The sequence below is a fragment of the Oreochromis aureus genome, linkage group 11, assembly GCF_013358895.1.
Source record: "Oreochromis aureus strain Israel breed Guangdong linkage group 11, ZZ_aureus, whole genome shotgun sequence".
NCBI classification, from domain to species: domain Eukaryota; kingdom Metazoa; phylum Chordata; class Actinopteri; order Cichliformes; family Cichlidae; genus Oreochromis; species Oreochromis aureus.
In genome coordinates, this window is record NC_052952.1 from 6,368,934 (window position 1) to 6,387,043 (window position 18,110).

The following is an 18,110-nucleotide window of genomic DNA, read 5'->3' on the forward strand; positions in this document are numbered from 1 at the left end:
AATGCTGTAAATAAACCAGTGAATAAGAGCACGCTGAGATGAAATAATTAGTATGAAAATTAAAGAAATACTTTCAGTTTCTTATCAGCCATTCACATACTCTTGTTTAGTGGTGTGATTTTAGGGCGGGGGGGGGTTAGCGTCCAAGTTTGAAGTTTGATAGTGTAATGAAATCTGAGCTTCATATCCCAAATACTTTTCTAGATTTTTTTTTTAGAAGTTCAATCTGCCCACTTTCAAGTTTGTTTGTGTTTTTACATTTAAATTGCAATTTTTGAACATAATTATATCTCAAAAACCATTAACAATTAAAAGCCTGAAAATTTCCCTGGTGTTTGGAGGCTCCTGAAGGGCAGTGTGGGTGTCAAAAATGAAAAATATTTAACAAAATTACTCTCCCAAAGAAAACTAGAGTAACATTTGGAAACTTAACCATGCTTGTTTATTTGGTGCAACTTGTAATATTTGCTCAATGCAGCATAAAAGTTGAATGAAAATAGTATTTTCCTCTTTTTAGTGACATAGGAATGTGTTAAAAATATAGATTATTTATTTTTGCATTGTTGTGAAATAAATTGAAAAAACTTCACAAACTGTCACTAGTCTTTTACAGTGTGACAGGGGTTTTTTTGTATTAGTGTGTACTCAAATATGGGACTTTACAGGACTGCTTCTTTTTTCACATTTTAACTACCCAGTATTCAGACATGAATATTATCTGTCCCAAATTACTGATGCTGATTCAGTTGTATGGTACAAACAACTAAGCCACTTTAGCTTACCTGTTTGTGCAGACAACCATATTCCCTATGGTTAAATGCAGCTGTTTGGGTTTAATTCCAACCCAAGGTCCTTTGGTGTGTTTCCAGTTTTCCTGTCCAATACTCTCCTATCAAATAAAGGAAAAAAGCTATCAGAAAATAATGTTGAAGAGGAAAACCACTTGTGATATCCATTTACTCTGACTAAGATTAAAGGGGGGAAAAAAAGACTAGAACGAATTTCAGGCTTTTATCCATAATAGTCTTTGAGATATTCATTTTCAAACATTTGCTCAGATTTTAATGTGTGCAAAAAAGAACTAAAAAGGAATGGACTGGCTTTTAAAAAAAAAATCAATATATCAAAAATGTATTTGATACATGATCCTTAAATTTCACAGGTCACCAAATTAAACTTTAATACTGTGTACTGTTGATCAATTAGTATAAGTAAATGCATTTTATTCTTTAAGCTGTCTTTTAAAATAGCTAACTAGTTCCAATCAACTGCACTATATATGTAACTTTAGTTTTAGTGGAGAAGAGCTCCTCCTGTTCTGCAACAAGTGGAACAGTTTGAGGGCGTTTGTTTTTCAGGAGTAATGTACCACCACCACCACTGGCGTCGCTGCAGGCTGACAACTTCGTGTTGAAGCAAAAAAAAAAGAGAAGAAGAAGACACTTCCGCTGAGGGGAAGGATAGGCGCACTGCGCAGGTGTTCTGACTACAGCTCGCCTTTATATGTACACCAACCGCATTATTAAAACGGTTAATGATACTTCTCCGTTATATTTTAGCGAACTAGACTTATATTACACACTGTTTTCACTCCCGTGGAGTTGACTTAGTGGTAAAAAAAATAATTTGTATTAAAAAAAACAAAACAACGGCGGCGCTGTTAAGCTAACAAGCACTAGCGCCACCAAGCAGCCACGCCAAGATGGAGGGATCTGCTTCCTCGACCAGCGTAGAGGACGGAGCTGAAAACAAACACCACGAAGGGACACTTGAAGAGAACGCCGGTCCATCGACTGAAGAAACCGCTGACAGTAAGCATCCATCAACAGGCCGTGACTTAAACATTTACGCTCCACCGTTAACACAGCATCAGTGCGTTCCTGTGCATGGGCTCCATGCACTCCATTAATAGGAAAATGCAAATATTTGATTTGAAGGCAGATTTATAAAGTGCTCTTTTAACACCAATAACAAGTATAAAGTTACCAGTTCGAGTTAAAGGCTTCCCAGCATTTTCAGTGGGGCATATTGAACAAACAGCGCCAGCCCTGGTCAAAGTTAATACTCAGCCATATGGATCGAAAATTATGTGACTGTTTTAATAATCCAGTCTTACGACATTGAATCAGTGCGTTGCCAGAGGCAAATCTATGTATTGCTGGAAACATGCTTTTTCTGTAATCCTACTGAACAATATTAATGTTTGGGCAGGCCATAATAAGAGAAGTGCTCAATCTGCGGTATCTCCAGGTTGTTTTTTTTCCATAATAATCTTTCCCTTGGTATTCATTTCATTTGCATTAACAATCTGGCACCAGCTATGCATGCTTTATCCTTAATATCAGATTTGTGTGCGCATTGTTGTTTTTACATTGATGACCGCAAAATGTTCTTAAAGTCTTGTTTATATTTTAATACCAATTCACAACTTAAGTCTTCCCCCTCATAATAGACTACAAAATTATGACTTTTAAACTGTAAAACTGAAACTTCATATCACCAAAAATAATTTGCGATTAATTACAGTATATTAATCTTCATAGAAGATAAAAGAAGACTATAGAAGACCACCTTTGTGATCCAGCTACCCAATTTCTCTGTGCAAGAAACTGCACAATGACAATAAAAAGTCTAAGTCTAAAAGTAAACGGATTTTAGATTTAGAACTAGTTTTAAATTAGACTTTTCTGATTATTGTTTTATCAGTATACAAACTTTAGCAATCAACGGAAGGAAGTTTTGTTTTCCTGAGCGTGGTTGTGTAACAACTAAAGCATTGCTTGTTTTTTTTGAGATCAATAGGAAATATTTATTTATACAGCAAACAATAATAATCATACAGTTTCTCTTGGCTGTTTCCATTCAAAGCATTTAGTATGCTTTTACGTGTATATGTAGGTGGAAGCAGAATGTCTTCACTGCTTTTGCGCCTCGACTTCTTGCTGTTGAGACATCAGACTAAAGTTTCAGCAGGTCAGCAGGCAGATCATCACTATTCCTTTGTAAAAGCTTCAATGGGGACATGTTTTTAACACATAAAAAGCACTGCACTTTTCAGAGTAACAGTTGTGGGTCACTGCTCTTAATTTCAGAAATATTGGTTAAAAATTAATCTGTTTGGATTGAGTTTTGTTGAAAAACACAGCCTTTACTTATTAATTCTCTAAACGTTTAAATGGGAGTTGATGTATGCCATTAAATTAGATTTTATCTAAACATGGTTGTCCACAGTGTGCAGGTGCTTTGCGGACCTTCGGTAACATTTGTCTATTTAAAAAGAAATGCAACTGTACAGCAACAGTATAAAATAACAAAATAATTCATCTTCAAGGTATTTTAGTCCTAAGTAGTGTATTTGCACCTCAGTACTGACACGTTTTTTTGTGTTTTGTTTTTTAATGGTAAGTGTTATTTTTCTCCTATCATTTCTTTGTTTTATATGGAAATTGTGCAGTTGTGTGATTATACTGTAAGCTCAAGTTATATTTAAAATAAAGACATTTTTGCACCTCTGTTTTTTGTTTTGTTTTTTTTTAAAATTTCCTTTCTTTTTTCTTCTCTGAAAACAGGAGTGGCTTTGACCTCCTCTTTTCCCCTTTTCTATTTCTAGGGAGTGGGGTTTTCTGCTGTCAGCATTGTGGAGAAGGCTTCAGAGAGGAGGCAGCCTTCTTGAAGCATCTGCGTGAGCATCCACAAGAAAGCATGTGTTTGGACAAGCACATGGATGAGCTACATGATGCAGAAAAGGACAATGAAGCGATTCACTTTTGTTCTTTATGTTCAACCTCATTTATTGACCTGAGTGAATACCACTTGCATATGGAGAAGAACCACGATCAGATCTCTCAAAAGGAGACTGGTATCCGGATTAATGCTGGCTTAGCAAAGCAACACACTTATGAATGTCAGGACTGTGGGAAATCTTATGGTGTGATTGGACACTTTCTCAACCATCAGCGCTCACACAGACAACCCTCCAAATCAGTTTTTCATGACCTTCAGCATTTGAAAAAGAAGTCCTTTCAGTGCGAGTCTTGTGGGAGAAATTATTCTCGTGCTTCAGCTCTTGATGCCCATCGTCGTTGTCATGAGGAAAAGTTGATTAAGCCCAGAAACAGGAGTTCAGGAGATGCAATTCCAGCTGGGGAGTCATTAGCAGAAACAAAGACAGGTGAAAGTCAAACAGAGGATTATTCTGAAAAGGTATTTACATGCTCATGTGGGAAAGCTTTTTCTGCCCTGATGCGACTTAAGACTCATCAGAGATTTAGCCGCAACAGTCAGTGTTCTCCTGAAGAAATGAAACAAAAGCCAAAGAAGAACTGCAACGAGTTTTACTGCAGCGAGTGTAAAAAGGGTTTCAGTGGCCATATTGCTCTCTTTAACCATCAGCGATGGCATGCCAATCATGCTGATAATTCTGCAAAAAGGTTCCCATGTGAGGAATGTGGAAAAGTGTTTATGACTCTTACGTTCTACTACAGGCATCAGCGCACTGCGCACAGTGACGAGACCCCAGCAAAGTCATTTCACCATCAGCTGTGCCAGCTACAGAAGAAGGCATTTGAATGTAAAGATTGCGGGCTAAAGTTCTCCAGGTCTTCAGCACTTCATTCTCATCAGCTTCATCACACAGATGTTTTTAGAGAAACTGAGAAGGAGGCCCAGATGTGTTCCTCTCTACCTCAAGACCAAATGGCAGAAAGCGGAAGAGCAGAGATTGACTTGGAAACGTCTACAGAAGGAAAAGTGCAGCTGGACAGTTTGCCTCCGACCAACATGACTGAAGAGTTGTATGTAGTTGAGATTGATGAAGACATGGAAAGTTATGAACCCGGTGACTTTAACGTACAGGTTATCAGTGCAAGTGAATCTGAGGATGAGCCACCCCAAGATCTGAATCCTGACCTGGAGCTGGTGTGTGAATCCGATCAGGAGGGAAGAGATGACGGTGATATTGTTTCCAAACCAGAAATGGACTTGAAAATTGTACAAATTGACTTTGAGCAGGCTGACGAGCCGATTGCACTGATAGCGAGGGAAGCTGAGAATAAATCAGCAGAAGACAGGTTTGATTGTCCAGAGTGTTATCGCTGGTTTTCTAGTTCTTCATCGCTGCGTGTTCACAGAATGTGGCATGGCGTTCATAAGAGAAGACAGCAGGCACAAGGTCAGTCACCACCTCTTTACGCATGTGACTCTTGTGGTCATGAAGCAAGTAGCTTTGAGGCACACTGCCATCACATACAGACCCACGGTGGTCAGAAGCCAAGCAGCGATGCATTTCAGGAGGAGGAGGGATTCGAGAAGAACAATCTGACATGCAGTGAATGTGGCAAAGTTTTCTCTCGTTTGTCTGCCTTGGTCTCTCATCAGTTGCATCATCCCAAAAGAAAACAGTTCCAGTGCCCAGATTGCACAATGTCTTATTTGCATGCAGCTAGCCTGTTTAACCATATGAAAACCTGCTCTGCACAAAAAAAGGAAAATATTTCAGTCAGTAAGAAAGAATACAATCCAAAGAAAACCCTACTGGGCCCAAAGATCTATCATTGTGAGCAGTGTGGAAAGGGTTTTTGGTCTTTAGGGGCTTTCTCACACCACAAGCAAAATCCGACAGAGTGTGCAGATTTGAGGCTGAGAAAAGGTGTCCCGGGATCCTCTGTTAACGGACACCAACGCTCTAGCATGAAGGTTGCATGTCCGGTGTGTGGCAGAAAATTTCGGCACAGAGGCATCATGACATTGCACATGCGAAAGCATGAAAATGGAAATCACAAATGCGAACTCTGCAACAGGTCATTCCGCCTTTTTTCCAGCCTCCTTAGACACCAGGTGGTGCATAATGACCAGTTGCTCCCACCACCCATCAAGTCTTTTCAGCATCAAGTTGAACAGCTGAAAAAGAACACCTACAGCTGTCCTGACTGCGGGAAGTTGTTTTCACGGGCCAAAGCACTGCAGTTTCATATGAAAAGCCATGGTTATGAGTGGGCATTCTCCATCATCATCGTGGTCCAGAGTCACACTGGAGGATCTACAGTGCACTACGTGCCTTGCACATTTCAACAGCAAGGTGTCTTTAAGGGCTCATCAGAAACTGTGCATTAAAAGAGACAATCAGGTTGTTGCAAATACAGAAAACGATGATGCTCTAAGATTGTGCGAAGGCAGCATGGATGCTAGCACACGTGAAAGCTCTGACCAGTCAAAGGTACATACACCACTAAAGAGTGAAATGGATGGCATGGAACCAGAGATGGAAAATGACACAGGTGAAGGAGAACTGGCAAACCCACCTGCATCCAATATGAAATACAAATGCAAAAAATGTGACAGAAGCTTTTCAGTGGTTGGGGCTTTAAATTTTCACAAAAGAATTCATGCTGAGGGCTACAGGTCTTTACCAAAATCCAAACTGGCCATTTCTACAATGTTAAAAAAACCTAAACAAGAAGAGCAGGGTAAAGGACTGTTTCACTGCTCTGAGTGTGGGAGGCGGTTCATGTCTAACTCAGCCCTGGGCTCCCACAAACGATGGCACAAAGAAAAGAAATCTTCGCGGCCCCTGCTAAAAGATGATGATTTGAAATCTCTTAACCACAAAACTGTAGATGGAACTTTTCAGTGCAAAAACTGTGGCAAACAGTTTTTTAACCACCGCGTTCTGCAGCGCCACCAGATGTTTAATCCACCGTGTCAAAGCAAAGCTGTACCAGAGCCAGATTTGAGCAGCAGCGAACCAGGCAAGGCATTTGTGCAAGATTCACTTCTAGCCAAGAACAGTAAAACTTTAGAGACTGTAGCTCATCAGGGAAACGAGGCGTTTGACCAGGCTCCAGAACAAGTCAAAAGAAATTGCAGTGAGAGTGAAGCCATATTACTGGCACTGAAGCCAAAACCTCACCAGTGTCCCCTCTGCTCAATGACCTTTACTAAAGCAAGAGGACTGCGTGCTCACAAATGGCAGGCCCACGCAAAGAGCACAAAAGGCAAACGCAAAGCTGCTTTGAGTATAAAAAAAGAACCTGTTGCCTCAAGTAGTGAGATGAGGAAAACAGAAGATTCATCAGCAGTAGAACACACCAGTGTGATGTTAAAAAGTAGCACCGTTGACAGAGAGGGGATGAAAATCACATTGGATTCTCCTGTGAAATTGTGTCAGGACTCCAGGGAGTGGGGCATTTCTGAAGGCGCCCCCAACTTTAAGAGAGTTTACCTGGATGTGAAGCAGGAGTCGAAACTGGATAATCAAACTCCTAAAGCTGCAGCTGAGGTTCCTCCACAAGTCAGCTGTGTATTGGAGAACACAGCCAAATGCTTCTTCAAGTGTGATAAGTGTGGGAAAGCTTTCCAAACAGAGGAACAATTAGAGACCCATAAGGCAAAGGCACAGAGTCGGCCTTACTCCTGCGCTCTGTGCTGCCAAGGCTTTTGGACTGAGAATCAGCTACATCAGCATCTTGCTTGGCACGACGAAGTCCGCTGCCGTCTGCCGAATGAGGTACGCTATAGACTCAGTGCTGCTATGACCTCAAAGCCTCTAAAACCCAACTCCCCTGCTGCTGACAACAGAGGAAAGTTTTTCCCATCTTCTAAAGTGATTCGACCTACGCTCAACTCAGCGGGCCAGTCACAAAGTAGCCATAAGTGCCAACACTGTGGCAAAGCCTTTCTTTCACCGACTGCATTACAGAAACACAAAACGGAGCAGTGCAGCAGCAGTGACTCATACCATTGCTCCGTTTGCCCCAGGACCTTCCGTGAAATCCAAGACCTCATCGAGCATCACCAGGAATGTATCAGCGATTACAAAAGACAAAGCGACGCTCCTGCTGCTGTCTCTGCAGGAGATTCCAATGGCCTTACCTGCCTTGAATGTGGAACTACTTTTTGTCAAGAAACGGATTTGCACCAGCATTATATTGAACACACCCACAGAGTGAATTAAAGCAAAGAAACCTGAAAAGAACTGAAATAATGACTCTGTACATAGATGTTGGCTTTTTTTGAAACTTCCAAAAATGTTTGTTAGAAAATTTCTTTTTTGCACCTTTTACTTTGGCTAAATAGTTCCTAATTTGTTTGTATAGTATTTGAGATTCGTTGTACTTAAACATGTAACACTGGACTAGTTTATGCTGAGCAGCCATAGCATTAAAACCACTGGCAGTTAAAATCAGTAACAAAGATCACTCTATTACGTTATTAAGTTGATATTAGTCCTATTTTGACCTGCACCACAAATCAAAACGGTGTTTAAGACCAAGCAACCAGACGGGACCAGAAAGAGCTGCACTGTGCAAGAGGTGGCTTTAATGATCTGGCTGGTGGAGGTACAAATGTGAAAATATACAGTGTTGTTTTTGTTTTTGTTTTTTTTTTTTTTTCTGGGGGGGCACTGATGTCATAGATCTCATAGATTTTTTTGCTGTTTTAAATTGACCTGTCGTGAATGTAAATTGAACTTGATTAATTTCTTTGGGGACCACTCTCTTTCATTTTTGGATAAATTTACGCATGTAAATTGCCCAGAGAAATGAAAAGTGCTGTTGACACACTACTTGCAAAGTGTAGAAAGACATGCTAAACAATGTTGCACCACACGTATGTGCTAATTTTGCTGCTGTTTTTGTTAAGAACTGATGTTTTGTTGAAGGATGAATGACGTTTTGCATATTTTACAGAAAGATAAAGAGACCTGAAATTCAGCAATCCGTACTCTTTACATAACCTGGTAGGAAAAACAAAATTCCTGTCTAACATCACTTGGTCACTTCCATTATTATAAACTATACTACGTTCAGGCCATTGGATGCTTTGTACAATGCATTACGCGTTAACTGATTTATAAGCTCCTCTGTTGAATCTTTATAGTGTTATTTCTATTGTGTGATAAAATATTCATTACTTAAAGTAGCATTTATGTTCTTGTAGTATAGTTCTAAGTAGGCAAAGGCTACTTTGTTATATTTATTTGGGTTTTTTTCCTAGAAGAAGTCAAAGAAGTTGAAAATAAACTAACTTGTTTTTGCCATAATTAATGGTTGTGTGATTAATTCAGTCAGTCTGCATGTTGTAGTCATGTCTGGGTTGTTAATATTGTTGTTTCCCATTTCCCACTCATTTCCAGATTACTTATCTTACGAATATGCCAATATGTGGGTGGCATAAATTGCTTTTGGATTACTACGTTTCGTATCTAGCATGTAATAAATAGAGAACCTTGATGTGTCAATAAAGTAGCAAACTAAAAGTTTGCTACTAAAACAATGTACAAATAAGTAAAAGCATGTGTTGTTGATCATATTAGTTAAGGCTCTGCAGTGATATAGGTCCAGCTTCCTCCAATTTAAAGATGTGTTTGCAGTGTGTGCTGGATGGGTCATATTGCCTGCTGTAGCACTGATCAACAAACATTTTGTTACTGGGATTCTTTCACCTGTACTTCCACAAATTTCACTTACTGACTCCAAATATGAGAGCTGTTTTCTTCTAGTTTCACATTTTTTTGTTGTTATGATGATGTTCCACTGATTCACTGGATAACAGGACTGGACAGAAATGGAGATGCATTTCAGTGTTTAAGACAGTGCACTCTCCAGAAAACTGAAGCCAAAATTAAAGGTGATTTTCTTGGTCCTGATGAACATGAACTGATTCTTCACGATGAGTTCAAAAGGAAACTTAAACCAGCTGAATTAGCAGCAATCGAGCAGGTTGTTTCTTGGCAGTCACATAGCTGTTAATAGTGCTGAGCTTGTGGATAAACATGCTGAAAGCATATCAGATAACGAGTGCCAGAATGTCACTGAAGATGCACTTTCTACATTCTCTCATTTTCTCCACCAGATCTGTGTGATGTCAGCGATGAGTGCCGCTAAAGATTTCATCAAGATATGAAAGTGATGAAAAACCGATATCAGGGAAAATTGAATCAGAGCATGATGGGTGACCACTGTTGGTTCTTGCAAAGAGAAATGACTGTGCAGTGAAATCCAGACTCAAACATTTCTGAGCACCCTGAGCATGCTTGTTTTTATTTTTAGCTAAATTGATAGAAATATGCTTAAATGCAACTCCGGTGTTGTCTTTGTTAAAAAAAACAAAAAACACAAAAAACAATTTTGGTGGCAAATAGTTTAAATCCCAGATATAGTGTCAGTATATTGATATTCATAAATACTGAAATGGCAACGTGACTCTCAAAAACCTAATGTGCAGGCTTAAATCAGATTTCTTATCTAAAATCAGTGTAAAAAAAAATCTCAGTGGCAAACAGAAAATATTTGTATACATCAGTGTAATCAGGAGGGGCTAAAAGATGTCTTTACTGTCAGTGCCTTGAAATCAGTATTTTTATGCTTAATTTTAGGCATTTTTTTTACATTTCCTATTTAATTTTATTTGAGGGTTTTTTTTGCACATGCTGACATGTGATCACTTTTTAATGTCTGATGAATCATAGAATAATTTATCTCAGACTGTCAAAATAAAATATTGCTCAGACATGTAACACACAGGCTGCCATAATAATCTACAGAGTAATTAAACATTTCTCCTGTCGCTCTTTGCAGATAAAGAACTCAGTGTTGAATGTAAGGACTGTGGGCTGAAGTTTGCACAGCAGGAGCTCTACGAGACTCACCTCCACCAGCACGCCGTGGAAGACGAGGAAACTCCGATGGAAGAGGACAGGACAGCAGAAACAGTCTCTGAGAGAGCAGACGATGGAGAAAGAAATGAAGATGTGAAAAATACACTTAGACAGAATTATAAATACCGGGTTTCATTCCAAAAACACCAGCGCCTCCACAGGAAGAGGTCCTCTAAAGGAGATAAAACGAATGCAAACATGCAAGAGCAGCCGAGAAAAGAAGACCATGTGGAGAGAAGTGACGGTGAAGGCCCAGGCGAGGATGCAAGGACTGCAGAGCATGACAGCTCTGTGGAGTCTGATTGTACAGAGCCTGTGTGTCACTCAAAGGTTTCCAAACTATCTGATGGGTCTGAATCAGAAGATGTACGATCGCAAACCAGAGGAGAGGTGGATGAGAGTGAGTCACAACATGCGAACATGCACACACAGAGACAAGTGGTAATAAGAGTGCTTGGATTGCGATGTTAGGAGATGACATGCCAGTTCTTCACATGTCTGCTAGCTGACCATCTGAAATTTGGCTGAAAAAAATTCAAAGAGGAAAGTTATACTTATTAATAGGAAATAAGCAAAATTCCAGGTCTCTACTGGCCTTAGTTTTCTTTGAAAGAAATTTGCTTGAAGTCCCTAAAATATTTGTGTTATTGACAGATCTGAAGTGCTGTAGTTTTACAGGCAGGGAACTGAGATTGTATGTACAATTTTTCATACAAAAGGCTCAAAATATTCTTTAAAAGAGTCCAATTCTGGTGAAAGAACACACACACTTTTTCATCCAGCTATGACACTATTGTACTAAATCTAAATGAACAAGTTCCTTTTAATATTATATCCAAAATTTGTCATGATGATCGCTCTGATTTTCCTCAGTATAAATTATTTTTTCCATGCTTACATACGGCAGCCAGAGTCTGTAATACATTCTAATATTTCTAAGATTTGCTGGATTTAAGATTAAGAGTCTAAATTTCACGTGGTGCTTTTTATTTACAAGGTGAGATAGCATGCTTACCAAATTCATTAGACCACAACCCAGTGTAAGGTTGATGCCACAGCTGCCCTAAAATAACAGTTTTGGTAATTAGCAAATCATGTTTTATGTTTCTGTAATGTGCAAGATCTTTAATCAAAATGATATTTTTAATGCCGAAATATAATTATTGCTCTACTCCATGTATTTTTAAATTGACTGCTTTACGAAAGAGCTGGGAAAAAATATCATAAAGTATGTTATTATTAGATTAAGATGCCAAATTACGGTCATTTACTTGTATTTGTGAACAGATGAGTTCTTTTTAGTGTTTGAATGATTCATTTATGAGTTTTTAAAGAAGTCTAGTGTGCAGCTGAAATTTGGGTGTAAAAATGCAGACCCAGTTTATTTTCCTAATCTCTAAAGTTTTGGGGTTTTCTTGTTTTTATGACAAGTGATCTAATAAATTTGTTAAGCACTGTAACTTTTGAGGCACTTTCCCAAATTGCATTTTCACATTTTATATTAAATTATTGCTAAGATAGAATTCTTAATCAAGAATCATCTCACCAGTGGTGCCGAATCATTCAGCTATTAAACTAAACAGAAACCATAACTACTCCACCGCAACATTTATTTCTTTTGCAAGAACTTAATACATAATCAAACTAAGTGAATGCAACACATTCACTTACCTCAATTGTTTGTCTTCAGTGTTAATAAAACAAATGTTATTCAAATGTGTTTCCAGTCACAAAATATGTAATTCTCAGGATTTTGATGTCATTCTCCTTTAATGCATATCTGTGTCCAGAGGTGGAATAATGAACTTGTGTTTTTGTTCTGTAACGGCATTCAGCACACATCTGTTCTTTCTGTGCAGAAAAATCTACTTGCTGGATGACTCAGTTTAAATTCTTATAAAATGGGAAAATGAGAGAAAACATGATCTTAAATTTAACAGGAACTTTTGTGTGTCAGAAGCTGTAAATTAAAATCTGGTTTCTACGGGATTCCAGATCTGCTGTCAGAGGCTGGACATCCAACAATTTTAAGTACTTCAAGCATCTATTACTGAATGTTAATTTGAGCTACACTCCTTCCTGAGAGTTTATATTTATAGAGCTATGGTATCAGATATTTAAACATGTAAAGAGCTCAGATGACTTTACTAGATAGTGGGATATTAAAATAGATCCTCAAAAATGATAGGTGTTTTTTGTGTGTTTTTCTATTTTCTTCTCCTGAAATACTTAAGTGGAGTCCAACCTGTGCTTTTTTGTTTTTTTGTTCTTGTTTTTAAACTGCTAAAAATTTAAGAGTAATGTTAAAAATTGTGCAAGTTTTCCACAGACTGTGATCAGTTGGTTGCTTTACATTAGATGGTAACTTTGTGAGTAATGAGCTGTCCTCCTGATTTGAGACAAACTTTCAGATGATGAAATACAGAATGATCACTTGTCTAAAAGAATTTATAACATCCTAACAGGTTTATTCTACATCTTCATAACTTACACTAAACATTTAATCCATGTCAATAATTTTTGCACTTAAATTTCTCCTGACGCTCTTTGCAGATAAAGAACTCAGTGTTGAATGTAAGGACTGTGGGCTGAAGTTTGCACAGCAGGAGCTCTACGAGACTCACCTCCACCAGCACGCCGTGGAAGACGAGGAAGCTCCGATGGAAGAGGACAGGACAGCAGAAACAGTCTCTGAGAGAGCAGACGATGGAGAAAGCAGAAATGAAAATGTGAAAAATACACTTAGACGGGGTTACACCTGTGTGACCTGTGGAAAGAATTATAAATATCGGGTTTCATTCCAAAAACACCAGCGCCTCCACAGGAAGAGGTCCTCTAAAGGAGATAAAACGAATGCAAACATGCAAGAGCAGCCGAGAAAAGAAGACAATGTGGAGAGAAGTGACGGTGAAGGTCCAGGCGAGGATGCAAGGACTGCAGAGCATGACAGCTCTGTGGAGTCTGATTGTACGGAGCCTGTGTGTCACTCAAAGGTTTCCAAACTATCTGATGGGTCTGAATCAGAAGATGTACGATCGCAAACCAGAGGAGAGGTGGATGAGAGTGAGTCACAACATGCGAACCCCCTTTTTTTTAATTATTATTAGTGTTAGAGCTGAAACAGGTTGGTTTACTGCAACCCTGCTTAACAGCATGTCACCATGATACTACATCTTCACCATTTACACTAAACATTTAATCAGTACCAAGATTTACTGTACTTAGTAACTTTTGTCTTTTTTTCCTTTGTAGATGAGGAGCACAGAGTTGAATGTAAAGACTGTGGGCTGAAGTTCACACAGTGGGAAAACTACGAGACTCACCTGCACCAGCACGCTCTGGAAGAGGAGGAAGGGGAGATTGAAGACCGCATGGTAGCAGAACCAGTGCCAGAGAGAGAAGATGCTGGAGAAAATGGAGATGAAAGCATGATTGGCAATAGAGCTGAGTGTGATGAGAGCAATTCAGCCCAAACAGGGACCTCAGACCCGATTCAAAGTTTTGGAGTTTCCACCGCCTCAGTGAAGAATGCGCCTAGAAAAGATTATGTTTGCTCGATCTGTGGAAAGATTTACGCATACCTGGTTTCTTTCAAAAAACACCAACAGCTGCACGAAAACGAGTCCTCTGCATCAGTGAAACCTCCAAACGAGTCAATTTTGCGCCAGTACGAGTGTCCAGATTGTGGGATGCTGTTCATCAGACGAACACGGCTAATCTCCCACCTGAGAGTTCACAGAGCATGCATTTCATTAAAATCAGCCCCTCACAGATGTGATACTTGTAACAAGGACTTTGCTTCTGTGTGGCTGTGGTTGGCTCACGCTGAGCTACATAAACAGAATCCATTTTGGTGTTTGAGCTGCGCGCACGGCTTTAGAGATGAGGCGTCACTAGACAAACACCTGCAAAATCACTATCGCAGGCACGGGAGCATCCGCACGTCTGCACAACCCACCGGTCACTTCAGCAACCATGGTGGAGCTAAGCAGAGCTTCTCCAATCCCGGAAAGGTAATTTCACATCAAAAACAGCATCGTACCAACTCTGTGAACCTGGGAGGTTTGATTAAAAGGAGTGCTCTTCTCCCTTGTGTTGAAGAAGAGCCAGAAATGAATGCAGACTTAAAAGAACCACCAGACGAGGAGGAAAGCACACAGAAAACAGGGCTACAAAGCCCATGTGAGAAGATTGAGGATCGTGACAGATCTGACGAGTCAGACTGTGGAGAACCGGTGTTTCACTTTAAGATTTTGAAACAAGCTAGCTTGGCTGATCTGTCTGACGAGTCCAAATCAGGAGACGTACAGTCACAAAGAAGAAACGAGCCGGACGATACCAAGTCACAGGAAATAAACGTGCACAGCGACCATAAGTACTGGGAATGGGAGTGCTTTGACTGTGATATGGGCTTTGATGATGTGGCAAAGCTGCACTCACATTATATAAAACATGCAACTGGGGAGTTGCCTATACTGTGGGATAACACAGAGGGATGAGGTGTCACTGAAGCATTTGATTTCTCACCCCTGCTTCTGTTCAGATCTTTTTTAAGGACATCATACAGCTGCTACAACTAAACTTTCGCCCTTTTTTTAAAAACATTTTTTTACACTTATTCCTGATGAGTTTTATTTTTAAAAAATCATGCATTGCAGTACACTAACAACAAATATCTACACCAAGGAGGCCTATTTGAGGTATAGCCTCAATGTGCTATGAGATTAAACATTTTAAGGCATATTTTCAATACATAAAATCCAACCAAGAGACTGAGAAACATTCTTGAATTAAACAGGTCAAAAAGAAAAAAGGAAAACTTGAGTACAGCTGTTCACTCTGTGTTCCTTTAATGTTTTCCTTAAAAAAAACCCAAAATCCTGGAGAATCTTTTCACTGCAGATGCTGACACAGACAGGATTTTATGAATGTGCCAGCTGAGGACGTACGAGACATCCATCTCTGAAATTAGACATACTGATGTTCATGTCTTCTTGCTCAGTTGTGCCCCAGAGCCTGTCATTTCATTCTCTCCTCTCTCCAGAGTTTGTGAAAGGCTGACCTGTGAAATGTGGATTACTCACTGTTGTAGGAAATCTTCAGTTTTCTGTCGGTTTCCCACATAAAAACAGAACTCTTGAACACTCTCACTCAATGCTGGGATATTTATTGAATTCCAGCGTTTCTGTCCATCCGACCTGTATCAAGTAAATGGACAATATTCCTTCTCCCTCAATCTCACCTTATTCCAGTATCCAGAGGTGTTTTGACATTTTAAATGTATAATTAAACCCAGACACACAGCTAACCAAATCGACATGTCCTTTTGCTGATGTACTAAGTGGAGATGTTTTTTTCTTCTAGTGATTAATTAGCTTTACAACTTCAAAAACGTTGATTTTTTTGCTACTAGTTGCTGAAAATGGGCATGTGGTTGCCTAATCAGAAATTCCATCCAGATATTGTCAAATTAAATGATTTCTGATCAGTTTAATAGCGTATAAAATGGCAGCCAATAAAGGAAAAATGATAAACGACTTCACTGATTTTAGAGTAGGTGTATTAATGAGTGCTAAGATAGATAGTTGATAGATAGTTTGCCAGTAACAGTCACTAGTTTGAAAAATGTAACAGTTCATAATGTTCAGTGGTTCATTTTTTAATACAATGAGAGCTAATTGCATTCAAGAGACTTTTATGAGATTTCACGAATTATAAATTAAGCAAAGAAGTTCACAACTTCATCAGCTTGATGTACTTCCTGTTTCTAAGTCTGGAAGCTATATTAAAATCGAGGGCCGCACATAAATACAAGAGACATCTATAACACAGTACATACAAAGCCCAATCCAAAAAATTTGTAATGATGAGTAAATGTAAAAAACAAAACAAAAAATGCAATCAATTGGAAAGTACACAAACCCGTGTTTTTTTCAGAGAACACGAAATGTTTAAATGTAGAAAATGTAGAGTTTGAAGAAAAATGTTTAATCATTATAAATTTGATGGCACGTCTCAGAAAAGTTTGCATGGTGGCAATAAAGGCTTTAAAGGTAAGTGGTACTAAAAAGAAACAGCAGGAGGAACATTTTTGCAGCTCATTAGGTTAATTGGGAACAGTCTGAGTATAAAAAGGACATCTTAGAGAGGCAGAGTTTTGCATATCTGCAAAAAACAAAAACTACAATTTCAGAATAATTTCCCTCAACTTAAAATTATCAAGATTTTGAATGTATTGTTTTCATAATATCATCAAAAGATTCAGAGAATCTGGAGAAATCTCTGTGGGCAAGGGATAAGGCGAAAATCTGTATCGCATGCCTGGGATCTTCGAGTCCCGACATAATTCTGTCCCTGAAATTACTGCATGTGCAGGTTTGTGAAGAAGCCGTATGTGAACATGATCCAGAAACACTGCTGTCATCTCTGGGTCAAAACTCATTTAAAATGGAATGAAGCAAAAACTGTTCTGTGGTTAGTTAAAAATCCTGCATCTCTGATGGTATGGAGGTGGTTTAGCACCTATGGAACTGGCAGCTTTCACATCTGGAAGACATCAGTGCTGTAAGGTATATACAGGTTTTAGATCAACACATGGTCCCATCCAGGCAGCCTTTTTTTTTTCCAAGGAAGTCCTTTCATATTTCAGACTGCATTTCTTACAGCAGCTTTGAAGCAGAAGAGTCCAGATGTTGAACCGACCTGCCTGCAGTCCAAACCTTTCACCAGCTGAAAACATTTGATGCATCATCAAATGAAAATACAACAAAGAAGACTCAGAACTGTTGAGCAGTTAGAATCCTACATCAGACAAGAATGGGACAACATTCCTCTCACAAAATGATAATACTACTACTACTACTAATAATAATAATAACTTTATTTATAAAGCGCTTTCAGACAAAGTGTTGTACAGCTATTTGAAAACAAAGAGATAAATAAAAGTGATGCATAGCAAGTATAAGTTGAAAACAGTCCAGCAGATGCTTTCCTCAGTTCCCAAACATTTACAGATTGTTGTTATAAGGAGAAGGAATGCCACACACACGTGTTGTTACCATCAAATACAAAATTAGCTTATATTTTTCTTAAAATAGTACATTTTCTCAATTTAACCATTTTCTATGTTTTCTGTGTTGTATTGTCAATAAAGTATGGGCTCATGACTTTTGCAAATCATTGTAGTCTGTTTTTATTAATCTTTTACGCAGTATCCCAACTTTTGGGGAATTAGGTTTATATACAACAGACGCTTCACATTAAAATGACAGTTTTTGTGATTATGTTTGCATGTGTGCACATGACATGAGTGTGCAGTCACAGTGTGAGTTTATGAAGGTTATACTACAAAGTCTTTGTTTAAAGTGTCTCTGTGAACACCTGCACTTTGAGGATCCCTGGAAATTTTACAATAAAACTGAATATTACACTTTTTTAAAGGTTTTTGTTCTCC

General features: G+C 38.8%; 1 protein-coding gene across 2 annotated transcripts; it reads left to right on the forward strand.

The window, feature by feature from the left end:
* Positions 1 to 1,349: 1,349 nt before the first annotated feature.
* Positions 1,350 to 17,833, forward strand: si:ch211-261d7.6 (zinc finger protein 569). Of its 2 annotated transcripts, XM_031736887.2 has the most exons (4): positions 1,350 to 1,811; positions 10,578 to 11,057; positions 13,211 to 13,720; positions 13,910 to 17,833. In XM_031736887.2, exons 1-4 carry the CDS (start codon positions 1,703 to 1,705, stop codon positions 15,154 to 15,156), a joined length of 2,346 nt encoding a protein of 781 aa, XP_031592747.2. In that variant the 5' UTR covers positions 1,350 to 1,702; the 3' UTR covers positions 15,157 to 17,833. The 2 variants fall into 2 exon arrangements, with proteins under 2 accessions (XP_031592747.2, XP_031592745.2); XM_031736885.2 differs by lacking the exons at positions 10,578 to 11,057; positions 13,211 to 13,720; positions 13,910 to 17,833 and adding an exon at positions 3,611 to 9,040 and having other exon boundaries at positions 1,355 to 1,811.
* Positions 17,834 to 18,110: the final 277 nt, after the last annotated feature.

Coding starts and splice junctions, on each gene's coding strand:
- si:ch211-261d7.6 (XM_031736885.2), top strand. CDS start 1,703: ATGGAGGGATCTGCTTCCTCGACCAGCGTAGAGGACGGAGCTGAAAAC. Junction 1,812..3,610: donor GACTGAAGAAACCGCTGACA/GTAAGCATCCAT, acceptor TTCTATTTCTAG/GGAGTGGGGTTTTCTGCTGT.